Source organism: Prunus dulcis, chromosome 4, assembly GCF_902201215.1.
Source record: "Prunus dulcis chromosome 4, ALMONDv2, whole genome shotgun sequence".
Classification (NCBI taxonomy): Eukaryota; Viridiplantae; Streptophyta; class Magnoliopsida; order Rosales; family Rosaceae; genus Prunus; species Prunus dulcis.
Window position 1 is genome coordinate 14,243,803 of NC_047653.1, and position 15,769 is coordinate 14,259,571.

A 15,769-nucleotide genomic window follows, 5' to 3' on the forward strand; every position below is an offset into this window, starting at 1 on the left:
TTAATAAATAGAGGGGTGGGACCCACCCACCCTTTCTTCTCTCTCTCTACGACCAAACCCCTTCTTCCCTCTCTCTACGACTCCCTCTCTATGCCATTCTACCCATCTCTCTCTCTCTCTCTCTCTCTCTCTCTATGCGACCAAACCCATCAGCCCCCACCCTCCAAACAGCCCCGTTTTATTCATATCTTGAATCCATTGATGAGTTGTGCGATTTGGAGTCGAGATTTTGGGTGAAGGGGCAATGAACTTGTGAGGTGAAGAGGTCTAGACCTTTAAGGCTATGGGGGAAAAATCATAGGGGAAATGGCGCGAATGGGTTTGGGTTTGTGGGTAGGGATAGGGTTTTCTTTTATGTTTTTTGGATGTTGGGTGGGTTGAGGGTGAGGAAGAGGCTGGTTCACTGGCTGCTATGATTTCAATTGAGGATTGGAGTGGCTGAGCTGGGGGATGAGGAGGAGTTGTTCTGGGTTGGTGAGATGAGGGGCTGGCTGTGGTGATGAGGAGAGGTGTGATGGAGATGGTGGGGAAGAAAGGTGATGGCTGTGGGGAGGGTTTTTTTTTCGTTCTCTTTTCTTTAATTATTTTCCAAAAAAATATTTTATTTTTAATTATTTAACTGAAAATTGGATGAAATGTTGAGAATTTGGTTGGCAGGGGGAATTTGAGAATAACATTTAGTTCGAGTCCTTAATTTTGTATTTAAAAAAGGTCATGGGATAAATTGATAATTAGGTACATGTTTTTTGGATGTAGGGTGGGTTGCCGGTGAGGAAAAGGCTGGTTCACTGGCTGCTGTGATTTCAATCGAGGATTGGAGTAGCATTGTGGGGATAGGGAGGAGTTGTTTTGGGTTGGTGAGATGAGGGGCTGGCTGTGGTCATGAGGAAAGGTGTGATGGCGATGCTGGAGAAGAAAGGCAATGGTTGTGGGGAGGGTTTTTTTTTCCTTTCTCTTTGCTTTAATTTTTTCCCAAAAAAAAAAATTTATTTTTAATCATTTAACTGAAAGTTGGATGAAATGTTGAGAATTTGGATGACATGGGGGAAATTGAGAATAAAATTTAGTTCGAGTCCTTAATTTTGTATTTTTAAAAAATGTCATGGGATAAATTAATAATTAGGTACAAGTTCATGAGGCATTTCAGCAGTTTACCCTTAAAATAAAAGGCCACAGTTGAATGCTTTGAAGAGGGTTATGTTGACAATAATATTGGTCCAAATTGGAAAGATAAGATGCAATCAAGAGAAATAAGTGAAGAGACAAATTTTTTTGATATCCTTCAAGCTTAGACAGAGGTGGGGTGGTACATTAATACCAAATGAAAAGTTCGGATGTCAAATTATTAATGAGTGTTGTTAAACGAACCTTAAAATTAATTGAGTACACCTTATTTCATTCAAAATGTAAAATTAACCAAGTACACTCTATTTAACTACCAAAAATATATCTGGTACACTCTAATACACTCTATCACACAACACTAAATTTAAAAGAATCAAAGAACCTGAAGCTTATTTAAACAAAATAAATTTCAAATTATTTCAGAATGCAAAGAAATAAGGAAATGGAATAGAAGTTATGCTTGAAGATGACTTAGGTGGTGATAGTGATCTTCATTCCATTGAATTAGACATGGACAATACCAACATGATCTACAAGTGGAGTTATGCTTGTGGAGATGATATTGAATATGATTAGAAAAGGTCTTTAGTTGATAAACAATTTAAAGGAAGAAGATCTCTCTCTAGAAAAAATAATAATAATAATAATAATAAATTTATTGGGAAAGCATATGCTTAACAAAATTTCCAATGAAGTAGATAGGGAGTTTGGCGTAAAAAGTCAAGGACATTCAAATGGGAATCATATGGAAAAATCCGAGCTTGTCTCTCAAACTCAAGCACAATAATATAAAGATGAAACCAAGAAAAATGGATCAACTAAGGGTAAATTAGTGTTGAATATGGTGAGTAGGGTGTACTAGTTAAAATTACATTTGTTTCACAATTCAATATATCCTTTTTCGTCATTTTATATTAAGGTAAATTAGTAATTTAATAAATAGTTTGGTAATATGGTGTGCTTAGTTAATTTTAGGATTCGTTTAATAGCACCCTGTTGAGGCCCTAAAAATCCAAGGCTTGGCCCAAATATACTTTCGGCCCAGTACAACACTTAACTAGAGAAGAACCCCGACTTGGGTACACAAGAGTTCGTCGTGTGTGCTTACACGAGTTGTGGTCCACATGCCATGCCAAGCAAATATGTAACCCGCCACGCAGAAAGGTTGTGACAAGCCTGTAAAATGTACTAGCTCTATGGACCCGTGCTTATTATCCCATCAAGTGTTATTTGGCCCGACCACAACCCTTTACAATATGGCAAAACTCAAGCACAAGCACGCCAAATAACACGCAACACTAAGTGAAAAACCTTTATTTTGGCACCAAACCATGCTACAAGCTTAATTGGGCCTAAGCCACGTGATTGCCTGGGGTTTGCTGAACGAGTTGTGGTATGGATGGTTATGAGTATTCACGAGGCCCATTGATAGTCTAAGAAGTAGAAGTTTTGGGCTGCTTGGGAGCACCAAAACTTTAGCCCATTTCTTGAGCCCAAACATATGGGTAAGCATGAGAAAGAAAAAGTGGTCCATCACCTTAGGAAGTGGCCCAGCATCTTGAAAATATCCCAAGAAACCTCCAACACATGACTAGAGCCAAATCCAAGACAAACCATCGTTAAAACCGAAGAAAATTCACGTGTGTAGGCTACTGGGAGTAAAACACCCTTTAGACCAGCACATTTACCTATTTCTTTCATCTACCAACTTGGGCCAGAAAATAAGAAATGAAAGGAGGAGAAAGCATTGCCAGAGATGGAAAGTACCATAGAGACCAGTTGCAGGAAGACTCTAGAGCTCCAAAAAAATCTTGTCTCAGTATGTTTGGATTAAGAAAATTTCATAAAAATGGGTTGAATAAAAGGAAGTGAAAGGAAATGGAGGAGAAGACTTGGCAAAATTGGGGAGAATTAGCTAGAGCTTCTTGGGAAGAATGAGCTTCCAATGCTTATAAAAGGGGGCATCTCCTACCCAGCAGAACAACACATCCAGAGCGTGCAAGCATCCTCACTCACTATTGGAACCTTCAATTTCAAGCCCTGTTATCCCATCTTTTCCTTTCCTCTTCTGGCAAACTATCCAAGAGCGCGACGAAGCTTTAGTCAAGAGACTGGAAATTTACTCAAGCCACCCATCCTTTATTTCCATTTCCTCCCTCTCTTCCCTCAACAAATCTTCCCAAATTTCCCCTCTCACCTTGCTTTGAACCTCTGTTTCTCATGAGAAATCCAAGCTTTCAATGCTAAACTCATGAAGGCTCATGTCATGACCCGATTCGAAAATAAGGAATATTTTCGAATCATGATGTGAGTCATACTATAGTCATAAGATAAAATCCTACTACCATGATATGATGAGAAATAATAGCTCGTAGTTAAATACACACTAAGATTTTTATCAAACGGTTGACTACTTACAATTATTAATTACATAAATCAACAACAAAAACCCAGCAGCTTAGTTGAAACCCGCCTCCTCAATCTTGTTCTTGAATCCTGCACAATCTATTAAGGTATGCGCATTCTAATGCCCAATAGAGTACCGTCAAACTCCTCAAGGTCAACTATCACAGTTAATCAAAGTGTCATGCATCAAACAACACAAGATACGAAAATTATGCAACCGTACCAGATAAATAAATTTGCATATGCAGTGATGCCATGAACTCACTCCCTTCTTATCCCTACTAATTCATACCTTAAGGCAACAAGCTTGCATGTCCCATACCATGCGTTTTACCACTGTGGCTCCAAATACCCTAAAATATAAACTAGTGCCCATCCGTCTCTTAACCCATTTTTCTTTTGTTTACGAATTTCTCTTCTTTCACTTTTCATTAGAGGCCCTGCTCCTATCACCTCAATATATTCAAGCCATGCTTCCACCACTTGAATATATTTCACATTGTTTTTACTCAAATATATCTAAAGCCTTCTCCCACCCCTTAGATATACTTTAAACTACACACAGACCCAACACAATTGTATTTATGATGCATATGTAATGAAGTGCAAACATCATTTATCTGTGCGGAATAATAATATAAATGATAACAATAATATTTCAGGCTTAGTCACATGAATAATAATATTCACCCAACGTCAAATACTATCCACGGATAAACATCAATAATAATATTCACATAACATCAAATAATATTCACCAAGCAAAGCAACAATAATGTTCATATTTATAGTATTATATAAGTACCAAGATTAAAAGTGACATAGCCCTATCATCGGGAAATTAGGAAACCCTATCTCATGTCCAGCTAGCTTAACCTTGTGTTGGTTCGTCCTCTAAAGTACGCAGAGTAGAGCACCTAATTAAGATAATTTACAGATTAAAATTCACTGGAAATAAGGAAACATGTTTGAGTGTCCTACTGGCGCATGTAGACCTAAAGCCCCATAATACGCTTGACAAGTTGTTCGACCCAATCATTACTCCCTTAACCTCACGTCCAAGCAAGCATAGAACCAAGTGTCAAGGAAAAACCAATCTATTCCCCTCCTATAATAGTTCTACTCTTTGAGATGTTTAAAATCAGGTGGTTCGGCTCTAGACTCATAAAGAAAATTTAAAACATCAATTTAAAACAAAAACTTCAGTTTTGCTAAACATTTAGGTTGGAATACATTAACTTTGAAAGTTCACTAAATATTGAGTTTAAATAAAAAATAATGTAAAAAAAAATTCATATCACAACTAGACATAGAAAATTAAAAATGTCAAAATTTGATGGAAATTAGGGCTAAGGAAGCATGTCAAAATAGAAACCAAAACAGACTAGGCTGCAGAATGTTCTTTTTTCTTTTTTTTCTTTTTTTTTCTTTTTTTTTTTTCAGGTTTGTACACTTTATTTTGAAAACTCACCAAAATTTCAATTTACATCCAAACTGGATAAACTTTCCATATTTGAAGAAAATACGTGAAAGTAAAACATACTAAAATTTCATGAAAATCCAAGTTCAGGAAGTTTTCAAATATGTATTCAAAACAGGGCATGCGGTAGAATTAGAACAATTTCAACAACATAGTCTCTACTTTGAAATTTCACCCCAAAAAAAATCAATTTAAATTCAAATGGCACAAAACCAAATTTGAAATAACCCTTGAGATATCAATTTTGATGTAACAAGATCCCATAATGAAATTGGTACAAAATCACATCGAAATAATCTAGAACTTCACAGAAACACACTTTGAAAGAGATATATATCATTGATGCATTCTAACCAACACTTGATTTACAACTAGTACTCAAAGAGACAATATGAACATGAGCTTTATACCTTTAAAGAATCATTTACTTGAGATGATAGTGGCTAATTTGACCAATGGAATGACAAGTAACAAGCCATTTGAGAGAAAGTACACATTTATAACAAGAAATTCAATATAAACAATGAACAAGTTTTGTTCATATCAATTTTCAGAGAGTTATAATGGTTGCGTTTTGCTGACCTTGGGATATGTTATAAAGAGGAGAATTTTGAGTAACTATCATGAAGAAACTATAGTGTTTTGAGCTTTCGAAATGAGTGTTCTAGACTGAAACCGAGGGAAGGAACTAGGGTCGAAGACTATAAACAAGTTCCACTCTAAACGTTCCCAAGGTGGCTATAGAAGTCTGATCAACCTAAAATTTTGCTATATTATAGTATACAACATTTTAAATAATTTTGATGCAGGAACCAAAGTCATTTAAGTACAGGAAATCATAGAAACATATTGAAATCGATCATACTACTGTGAAATCAGGAAATGGTAAACTTACTGCGATCATACCAACTTTTTGGAGTCTATACTAGTCGGATTGAGGTGAAATTGGAGCATTTTATAGGAATCACGTAAATGAACAATTTTTATGAAGGAAGTTTTCTCATTTGAGCTTTCGATATTTGAGTTCTTGGCTGCTCCAAGGAAGTGACGCATTTTGGAGTTTGAAGAGGAATAAAAGGAGAATGAGGATGAAAATATTATGAATGAGGAAGAAAGTGATGATATAATGAATGATGAGGAAGAGAATAAATTCATAATTGAAGAGTCTTAGGCTAGGTGAGTTATCAATTTAGAAGAGAGTGATGATACAATGAATAAGGAGGAAGAGAATAAATTCATGATTGAAGAATCTTAGGCTAGGTGAGTCATCAATTTAGAATATGTGACTCATCCGTTCATAAATGGTGGATTTGAAAGCTTTAGCAAGGGGGGAAGAATGGGAGGAGGGTGGGCCAATGCCCTCCACTTTTCAAATTCTTTTTTTATTTTTTTATTTTTTGGGCCTACAAGGATATTTTGGTAATTTTCACACATAGGGGTATTTTGGTCATTTTGGCCCAAAATTCAGAAATGATTTCCTACGTGTTCGTTGAGTCGACTACTATTGTCTCACATCAATGTCTTAAATGTCCTTTTGAAAATAAAATCAGAAAATGTTACGTAAGGGCATTTTTGTCAAACTTGAAATTAAACACACTTAATCCAATAATATTACTCCAAAATCACTTGATAAAATACCCATATATATTCTTCACCATAATATTATTATTTTTTCACTAAAATATGAAAGTCCACTTTTATTTTTTTCCGGGGTATTACAGCTCAGCTCCCATGCCACAAGCTTCTCAGGGCAAGCCATAATATTAATCTGTAAGCAGTTGTCTGTTTTGTTGGTGAAAGATAGGTGCTTCCTAAGGCTCCACAAACCTTTTGAAGCATTCTTGGGGCTTGATTCTTGAACTCAGGCACATGAGCAACTTCATCCATTTGCTCTTTACAGCAGCTCAGGCCCATTTGTAGTTGATGGAACAAAAAAACCCGTACACACCCTTATTAATTTTTTTCATTTGGTGGCAAGTAGACACACATGCTTAATAATTTAGATAGCATTTATGCAATTTTCTCAAAATTAAGAACTATTCTTCTTCTTTTGGAAAAAACCTATTAGTGTAGTGGTTTAGAGCAATTGCTCTCTCAAGAAAAATTCTAGGTTCGAGTCCTAGTATTCGTGTAGTGTATGTGAGTTTAATATATTATCGCATCTCTTAATAGAAAATATCCTTTTAAAAAAAAATTATAATAAAAAAACCTATTCTTCTACTCCCTTTATCACCGAGGCTAGTAGGGGTGGGCATCGGGACCGGAAAACCGGAACACCGAACCGAATCGGTGAAAAAAAAACCGGAAAAAAACCGGTTGACCAAAAAAGTCAACAAACCGGACCGGAACCGGACCGAACCGGTTCCAACCGGTTCCGGTTCCGATTTTACATCTTTCGGCACCGGACCGGACCGAACCGGACCGGTCATATATTTTATATTTTATATTTTATATTTTTACAAATTTTTAAAACCTAATGCCATATTTTAACTTTTATAATCACTAATTTTCCAAGTTCAACTTCAAAAAATTTCTAAATGTATGAATTGGATTATTTGTTCATTTTTAAGCTAAAAAAATAAGTTATTTATTATAATTTTTATAAAAAAAAATTAAAAAAATAATTTTTTTTTTCAAAAAAAATTAAATTAATAAAAAATTAATAATCCGGTTCAAAACCGGAACCGGTCAGAACCAGACCGGAACCGGTCAGAACCGAACCGGCCGGTTTTTGAAATTTTTTTTGCCTAAATCGAACCGAACCGGACCGGTTAAATAGTACCAGTTTCGGTTCCGGTTTGAGGTGTGAACCGGACCGAACCGGACCGCGCCCACCCCTAGAGGCTAGTATCAAAGGTTAGTTAGGAGAGAAAACTACCTCAAATGAGAATGGGTTTTACAAGGTTGTCAAGTCCAAGATAAAATTGGGCCTAAACCTTATGCCTTGGATTGGATATAACCTGTTTCAAACAATAAAAATGCTTGGTTCTCTCAGGAATAAGAAATTATAAAATACTACAGTAGTATGTTTGTACACGTATTATAATATAGATAGATAACATGGTTTATTTTCTCCATTTTTAAAGAATAGTGTCAATAAACATCAACTTATATTAATTACAGTTTGCAGAATGATTTAAAATCAAACCAAACCGATCATTATAGTTAATTTAGTCAATTCAGTGTGATTAATGTCCACCCTAGATACATAGATAAAAAAGAAGAGACTACTAAATTTGTAACAACGCTTTGCGGTATATCACACCTAAAAATTTCAGAGTGAACTAGAACTCGGATGAGAGGCCCCACGCAGTTATATTTTATGGCCCTCGCTCATGTGAGCAGTATAATGGATAAGATAGCGTCCCTTGGAGAGACTGGGCCATGTCCTTCAATTTGGGGGCCTCCGATTTGGTTGTTACTTTCTTTGAAGGAAGACAGCAATGTGGCACGGTACATGTCACATGAGGTGCTGTTTGGTTTACTCTTTAGGCACGTGTGCGAGCAACAAGCAGAGTAGCACATGATCCGAAAAGGTTAAAAACTGCATTTTCCTCATGATAAACAAATAAGATATTTAGTTGAGGATTTTTAATAAATTTTTTTTATCACCACAGTTCATTTTTTACTATCAAAATTAAAGAAGACGAAGAAAATTTTCTCACACACAACGACGATTGTATAAATTTTCTCACACACAATCGCGACCCTATAAGATACTTGGTTAAAATTGTTCTTGGTCCTGCTGTACTTGAAATGCCGACCCTATAACATTGGATAATATTTCACACAGTTGTAAGTCTAGTACCATCCAAATTTGAACCAGTTGGTCCCATATTCCAATTCCAAATTCAATGCATATAATAACATGTTTTCTTCGTTATAAAATTTTTAGAATTTTATTTATAATTCAGTAAAAAAAAAAATCACTATCCACAAAAAACTATTACAATAATAAAACGGTCTAACATCAAAATTAAAACAATTTAGTAAGGTTGATCCTATATCCAATTCTTCTTTTTTTATTATTTCCAAATTCTCTAATTTACCACTTATGTCGTTACAAATAAGTGGACATGTAATAAATTACAAACATATCAAAATCAAATCATGAATCATGAATCTCAAATATGTGATAAAAAAAAGAAGTGACTAATCCATGATGTAGCCACAAAAAGCAAAAACAGCAAAAAGCAAAAAATCTAGTAGCAGGATTTTGAGGTAGGTTGGGATCCTAAATGCCTGAAAGGAACCCTATAAATCCATGATGGACATCAAATTACAAGTCTTTCTCACTAGCGTATAGGTGGACCGTAGACAAAGCCCATGTGCATCATACACTCCAGAATGATTCCCTCCGTAGATTCGGAATCGTTTAACCTTTTTCATTTAAACCTCGTCTTCTTCTTGCTTTCTCGCTTGGTGGACCCCACCCTACTTCTTCTAATGTTCACACTTGATCCAATTTTTTAATGCCTAGTAAAATCACTGTCGTCCAATTATGAACAGACAAGGCTACGTGTCACAAGTTACAGCCCACGTGTTTGTTTGGTTGCAAGACTAGAATATTCATGATTTACTATTTAGCGGATAAGTGGGTCCCTAAGTAGGATTAATTATATTATAATTATTTTTTATGATTCAGATTCACGACAGATGTAGGTGCCCTAGGAAGTTTCGGGGTTGCAGTGCAGTGAGAATTTTCGTTCAAGGGGTGGGGATGGTGAGAGAGTTGGCAAACATTTTCTTGTCCTTGCGGTTTGGGAAATTTCCTAAGCTGGATTTTTGCGTTATGGGTTTGACAAAGGTGGGTTATTTAGGTCCATTTGAAATTTTTTTGCATACAAATTAAGTTACATTCAAAGCTAAAATTAAGGTGCATACAAGCTACAAATTAAAATAGTAAAATGATAAAATAAAATAGTAAACAAAGAGAAAAAATAAAATTTACATGTCAAAATTTTCACTAAACATGCAACTAGTTGAGTATAAATTTGGGATGGAAAAAAAATTACCTTTTATTATATAAAAAAACCCATCAATAGTTCATTTAGGAATAGAAAATGACACATAAATAGCTTTGGCACAAAATTTCTATTTTCTCAAAAGTTATATACGATTGGAACAATTGAAAAACAAAACGACCATTACAGAAAAAATACAACAATGCATAGATTTTTTATTTTTTATTTTTAAAAAGTATAAGTGATAGTCTAAAGTATAGGGGAGGAGAGTTTCTCACCCACACGCACACAATTAAATTGTTATGTGAATTCGAACATGAGACCTCTGGTTTGCCAGTCAACGTCCTTTTTTCATCGCGTTAGCAACACATAGAAATTCTGAGGTAAAAAAGGAAAAAGGAAAATGTATATACAACTGTTATATACAATTTTTCTGGTGTGATACACTTTTGGAAAATCGATTTTAAGCAAGAAAGTTTTATTTAGGAAATGAACTTCCCAATTAATTGGAGGGCGGTTTAAGTATTTTAATCCCCTCTTTATTTTTGCGTATAAAGGCGGGGCTTTTTCGATCCGTCCGTACGCCTACCCCACAATCTCTCTCGTAATATTTTCTTTTCGTTCTCAATTATTGTCCAAATTACGAAACACCAAACAAAACCAGGGCCACGAAACCCACACCCCAGCCCCACGGCACATCCTCAACCACAACCATCTTCTTCTTCCCCAAACCCCTTCTCATCATCTATATAACCAGCCCTCATCTCCTCACCACACCCTCACAACCACAAACCACACCCACTTGTCCCCTCCCAAGAACTTCTTCTTCAAGTTTTCATCTGGGTTTTTCGATTGAACCCAACAACCAGGCCATCTTGTTGCAGAAATAGGAAGGCCAGGAAGGCTAAGAAGGTGTTTGATAAGTTTTTCTCTTCGGGGGTAAAACCCAGGTTCGACGAGTTGTAGACATCACGGCTATACACGGAGTTCCTCCGCCGCTCATTCATGTCCGGGCTGTCCGACGAAAGGGTTGTGTAGTTGAAAGCAACCCTTCGCCGCACGGCGGGCGTGGTGCTTTGCCTTCCGAAGGCGGTAGCCCCTCCGACCTTCTCTTTCTCGCTGGTGGTGGTTCTGCTTCCTCTCTTTTTTCCTTCTGCGTTTATTAGCTCTAGTTTCTGTTTAGATTTTTAGAGATTTTTAGAGATTTTTTCCTCTTCTTCTTCTATAAAGCACGAGTAGATCGTATTGTTGTTGTTGTGGGGGGTTTAAGGTTGGTGGTGTTTGATTTTTACTGAGAAACAAAGAACAAAACGAAAAAGGAAAAAAAAGAGAGAGAGGATGATGTTAAGGATCAAGAGGGTTCCTACTGTAGTTTCGAATTACCAGAAAGATGAGGCGGAAGAGGGTGCTCGCCGCGTTGGGGGTTGTGGCCGCAACTGTCTTAATCAATGTTGCATTCCAGGTATTTGTTGAAACACCCTCTATTTATACTTTGAATTTGAATTTGTTTTGTATGTCTTTGCAACGCTCCTTATATATATTGTCAAGAAAATGGGTCAAATTTTGAATTTTTTTTTTTGGTGGGTTTTTTAATTGGTTTTTGGCATTATTCTTATCTGGGATTTTGTTTATCTATTTGGGGTTGGAGTAGGAAGGAGCAAAGGTCCTGTTATATTATAGGCTTTCGAGAAAATGTTGTTTAAGTTAGATTCTCACGACTTTTTGGTATGGGCTCTAGTTGTGACTGCGTTTTGTACCAATTTGGGTTTGTGTAGGGGCAAAGCTTCCGTTGTATGCTTTCAAGAAGCTGAACAAGATTGATGGTGACAAGGAGTTGCCCGGATGTGAGAAAAGAGAGCCTCCCGTTGACTTTCTTGACTCACTGCTTCTTGGGGAGGTAAAATTATTGTTGGGAGATTAAGAAAGAATGTCCAGCTTTGTCTGTTCCCTCTTGTATCTAACCATTATTATGAATTAAAATTGTTTGCTACGTCTTGGCAGTGGGAAGATCGCATGCAGAGAGGGCTGTTTCGTTATGACGTCACTGCCTGTGAAACAAAGGTATTCTGGGTTCCTCTACCATTTCCTCATATTTGTTGTTTGTAAATTGGGATTCAAGCTGCAGACAATTTGCATATGCTTATTTGAGATATGGATTGATATTCCGGTGTAGGTGATCCCGGGGCAGTTTGGTTTCATAGCCCAGCTGAATGAGGGTCGCCACTTGAAGAAGAGACCAACTGAGTTCCGAGTTGATAAGGTCCTCCAGCCCTTTGATGGCAACAAGTTTAACTTCACCAAAGTTGGGCAAGAGGAGGTCCTCTTCCAGTTCGAAGCAAGCGAAGATGGTGAAGTTCAGTTTATCCCTAGTGCGCCCATTGAGCCTGAAAATTCGCCCAGTGTTGTTGCCATCAATGTACGCTCTTTGTTCTTGTGCATTAGTTGTTCTTAACAGGTTATTTGAACAAAAAAGTTATATCATTTACCATCCACCATTCAACAGGTCAGTCCAATTGAATATGGACATGTGCTGTTGATTCCTCGTATTCTGGAGCACTTGCCACAAAGGATTGACCGTGAAAGCTTCTTGCTTGCACTTCACATGGCCGCAGAAGCAGGGAATCCCTACTTTCGATTGGGTTACAACAGCTTGGGTGCATTTGCTACCATCAATCACCTTCACTTCCAGGTTTCTAGCCGCATGCCTTTCTAGCGAGCTGGCCCTAAATATTAGATTCAGCTTCTGATATGGTTCACTGCTGTTTGTAGTTATCATTCAACAATTAATACCTGTTTGATGATTTTTTCTTTTTTGTATAGGCTTACTACTTGGCTGTAACCTTTCCCATTGAGAAGGCTCCTAGCAAGAAAATCACTGTTTCAGGTGCTGGGGTGAAGGTCTCTGAGCTTCTGAACTATCCCGTCAGAGGTCTTGTCTTCGAGGGTGGAAATACTCTGCAAGATTTGTCAAACACTGTCTCTGATGCATGCATATGCCTTCAAGAGAACAATATACCTTACAATGTCCTTATCTCCGACTGTGGAAAGCGGATCTTTCTCCTGCCACAGGTATATATGGTTACGAAAACTCTAATGTTTTGTTAGCCATTTTTTCGCCTTGTTGTCATTACATAGGCTGGCTCACTCAACCTCATACACATGGTCTTATCAAACGCAGTGTTATGCTGAGAAACAAGCTCTTGGGGAAGTGAGAGCAGAGCTCCTGGATACTCAGGTGAATCCAGCTGTGTGGGAAATTAGTGGGCATATGGTGTTAAAGAGGAAAAAGGACTATGAAGAGGCGTCTGATGAAAATGCCTGGAAGCTCCTTGCAGAGGTCTCCCTTTCAGAAGAGAGGTTCCAAGAAGTGAATGCTCTTATTTTTGAGGCCATTGCTTCTGATGATAATGGGAATGCAAATTTACTCGAGGATCCGGAAGTTAAGCCTCATTCTCGTGAAGAAGTCGACACCATTAACACAAGCTCCCATGCTGCTATGGTGACTGGGACACAACAATGCCTTGTTCTGCAGTAATGAGCAGATTCATGGTGTTTTCCATGTGAATCTAGTATTGCAGTTTGCCATTTGGGTTTATGTCTGTACCTTATTGGATGCTATTCGATGCCTAAATAAGCAAAACTGGTTTTGCATTGTCAGCTTTATTGTTGCAGTTTTGTGTATGCTGCAGAACAACTTTGATCTATTTGTGTAGGGTGCTTTATGGGTGATGTAAAATACTATGTAGTGATTATTGTTGTGGATGAATAAATGTTATGTTTTGTAAAATACCTTGTTGCTTGTATTTTATATTTTTTGTTTTTCCCTTTTGTCATAAGACCAGGCATTTCTTTGGGGTGATACAACTGTTATATACATGAGATGACCATAGCACTTGCAAATCCCATATCATTTTTCATAACACTGTTCCCTGGTTCGTTAAAGAGTAACTATATTTGAGAGGTGTAAATGAGCGGAGCCAAGCTGCGTTACCAAGTGCTCAAGTTTGCTCATTGCCCCAAAAATAAGGTATTCAAGCTAGCCCATCGGACTTTGGGCTATTTTTACAAGCCTAATGTCGGATTTGGGCTATTTTTAAAAGCCTAATCTCGGATATTGGCTATTTTACAAGCCTAATCTTGGAGTCATCTCGTTTTAGAACGAGCTCAAGCTTGTCTCAACTTTGTCTTAAAATAAAACTATTTGAACAATAATAAAATAAAAGGTCATTCCTTCGTTTCCGGGTTTTTAAATACTCAAATGGTCCTCAAACTTATACTCGATTTACATTTTGGTCCATCAATTAAATTATTCATTCAAATAGTCCATCAACTATGTATTAATTGCTCCATTGGTCTTACCGTTACATTCTGTCAATATTTCTATTAAATATGAGGGCAAATTGGTCATTATTTACCCTAAAATTAGGTTAAGCTAACAGAAAATTAGACGGTAGGACCACTGGAGTGAATAATATAGAGTTAATGGACCATTTGAACGAATATTTTAATTGAGGGACCAAAATGTAAATCAGGTATAAATTTGAGGACCATTTGAGTAATTTATCAGCAAAGTTTTAATGAGGCCACACTTGTTGCATCACTGAAGTTCAGTTTTTATTTTTTTGTATTCTGACATTGTTGTTTCAATGAAGTTATCTTTCTTTGATAAAAAAAAAATAAAAAATAAAAGGTCAAATTAGAAGACAGAAATTGTTATTTTCCCTTTTTATTTTTATTTATATGGGACGAGAACTGGTCAAAGACCCAGAAAACGACCATACACAAACAGGCCTCTGACCAGAGATTCTGGCAACATGAACAGATGGGTTAATTGAGGCCCAAACTTAAGTGCAGGCCCATATTTGTAAGGTGGGTCGGGGAAAATTTGCGCTCTGAAGCTGCAAAATCCAAGTTCTGATGCTTGAGACTTTGAGAAGAAGGGTGGCTAGAATCAGACAAGAAGATCCATTTGGAAGCTCTCATTGTTTCATCGGCTTTGCTTCAATCCCTTGTAAGTGTCTCCCCTCCACTCTACCTGCTCTTAGCTTTCTCATTGTTTTTATGTTTACGTTTATGCTCCAACCCTATATATAAATATTCAAAGGGAACCCAAGTAATAAAATTTGGGGCTTGAAGTGAAAATGAATACCAGGTGTTCGATGAAATGCTTACATGAAGTGACGGCTATTACTCTGACAAATGTTTTGTGTTTTCAAGTTTTAGTTGTTAAGGAGAGCGGTTCCTCCACAATTGCATTTGATTTTTGGATACTATTGGGCTGTGAATTTGTAAAAGGTGATCTTTGGATAACTGAGAAGTGATGCTTTCAAATTGCAGATTATCTGAGGAGATGAAGAAAGGGTTGCACCCTCAGATGCAATGGATATCTTATGTGACCCAGAGTGGCAGATTGATGCACGTTATGATGACCAAAATCCACCATGTTGGTAAGGTCTACCACTTGAAGGCGAAACGGCAAATGACAGAGAACCTCGGGCAGGTTGCCAAGTTCAGGCAACGTTACGAGAAGACTGCTGCCCCGAAAGAGGAACCTTGATTGTCACTTTGGTGTGGATTTCAGATTTCAAAGTGTTTGAATTCTTAGGTACCTTTGTTTTAGAATAAATATGAACTTGTTTTGTGAACTTTTAAGCACTTGTTGCTGCTCTAGGTTTTGTTTAACTTTCTGTTCTGATCATGGTTCTTATGCTAACCACAGTTGATATTTTTCTTGGGAGTATTATTGATCTGGTTCTGGAGTTAGATTTCTTGCCACTCTTTGTTACTTTGCTTC

At 37.0% G+C, this 15,769-nt stretch overlaps 2 protein-coding genes across 2 annotated transcripts; both read left to right on the forward strand.

Annotated features, from left to right (window-relative positions):
- Nucleotides 1-10,526: 10,526 nt before the first annotated feature.
- Nucleotides 10,527-13,764, forward strand: LOC117624353 (GDP-L-galactose phosphorylase 2-like). The gene is made up of 7 exons (XM_034355544.1): nucleotides 10,527-11,437; nucleotides 11,751-11,872; nucleotides 11,977-12,036; nucleotides 12,149-12,391; nucleotides 12,479-12,664; nucleotides 12,796-13,044; nucleotides 13,154-13,764. Exons 1-7 carry the CDS (start codon nucleotides 11,314-11,316, stop codon nucleotides 13,508-13,510), a joined length of 1,341 nt encoding a protein of 446 aa, XP_034211435.1. The 5' UTR covers nucleotides 10,527-11,313; the 3' UTR covers nucleotides 13,511-13,764.
- Nucleotides 13,765-14,861: 1,097 nt separating this feature from the next.
- On the forward strand, nucleotides 14,862-15,738 carry LOC117626771. Its single transcript, XM_034358609.1, has 2 exons — nucleotides 14,862-14,986; nucleotides 15,313-15,738. Exon 2 carries the CDS (start codon nucleotides 15,326-15,328, stop codon nucleotides 15,530-15,532), a length of 207 nt encoding a protein of 68 aa, XP_034214500.1. The 5' UTR covers nucleotides 14,862-14,986; nucleotides 15,313-15,325; the 3' UTR covers nucleotides 15,533-15,738.
- The last annotated feature ends 31 nt before the right edge of the window (nucleotides 15,739-15,769 follow it).

Excerpts from the sequence above, each read along its gene's own strand:
- LOC117624353 (XM_034355544.1), top strand. The coding sequence starts at position 11,314 with ATGATGTTAAGGATCAAGAGGGTTCCTACTGTAGTTTCGAATTACCAG. Across the intron at positions 12,037-12,148 it reads TCACTGCCTGTGAAACAAAG|GTGATCCCGGGGCAGTTTGG; the intron begins GTATTCTGGGTT and ends ATTCCGGTGTAG. Across the intron at positions 12,392-12,478 it reads CCAGTGTTGTTGCCATCAAT|GTCAGTCCAATTGAATATGG; the intron begins GTACGCTCTTTG and ends ACCATTCAACAG.
- LOC117626771 (XM_034358609.1), top strand. The coding sequence starts at position 15,326 with ATGAAGAAAGGGTTGCACCCTCAGATGCAATGGATATCTTATGTGACC.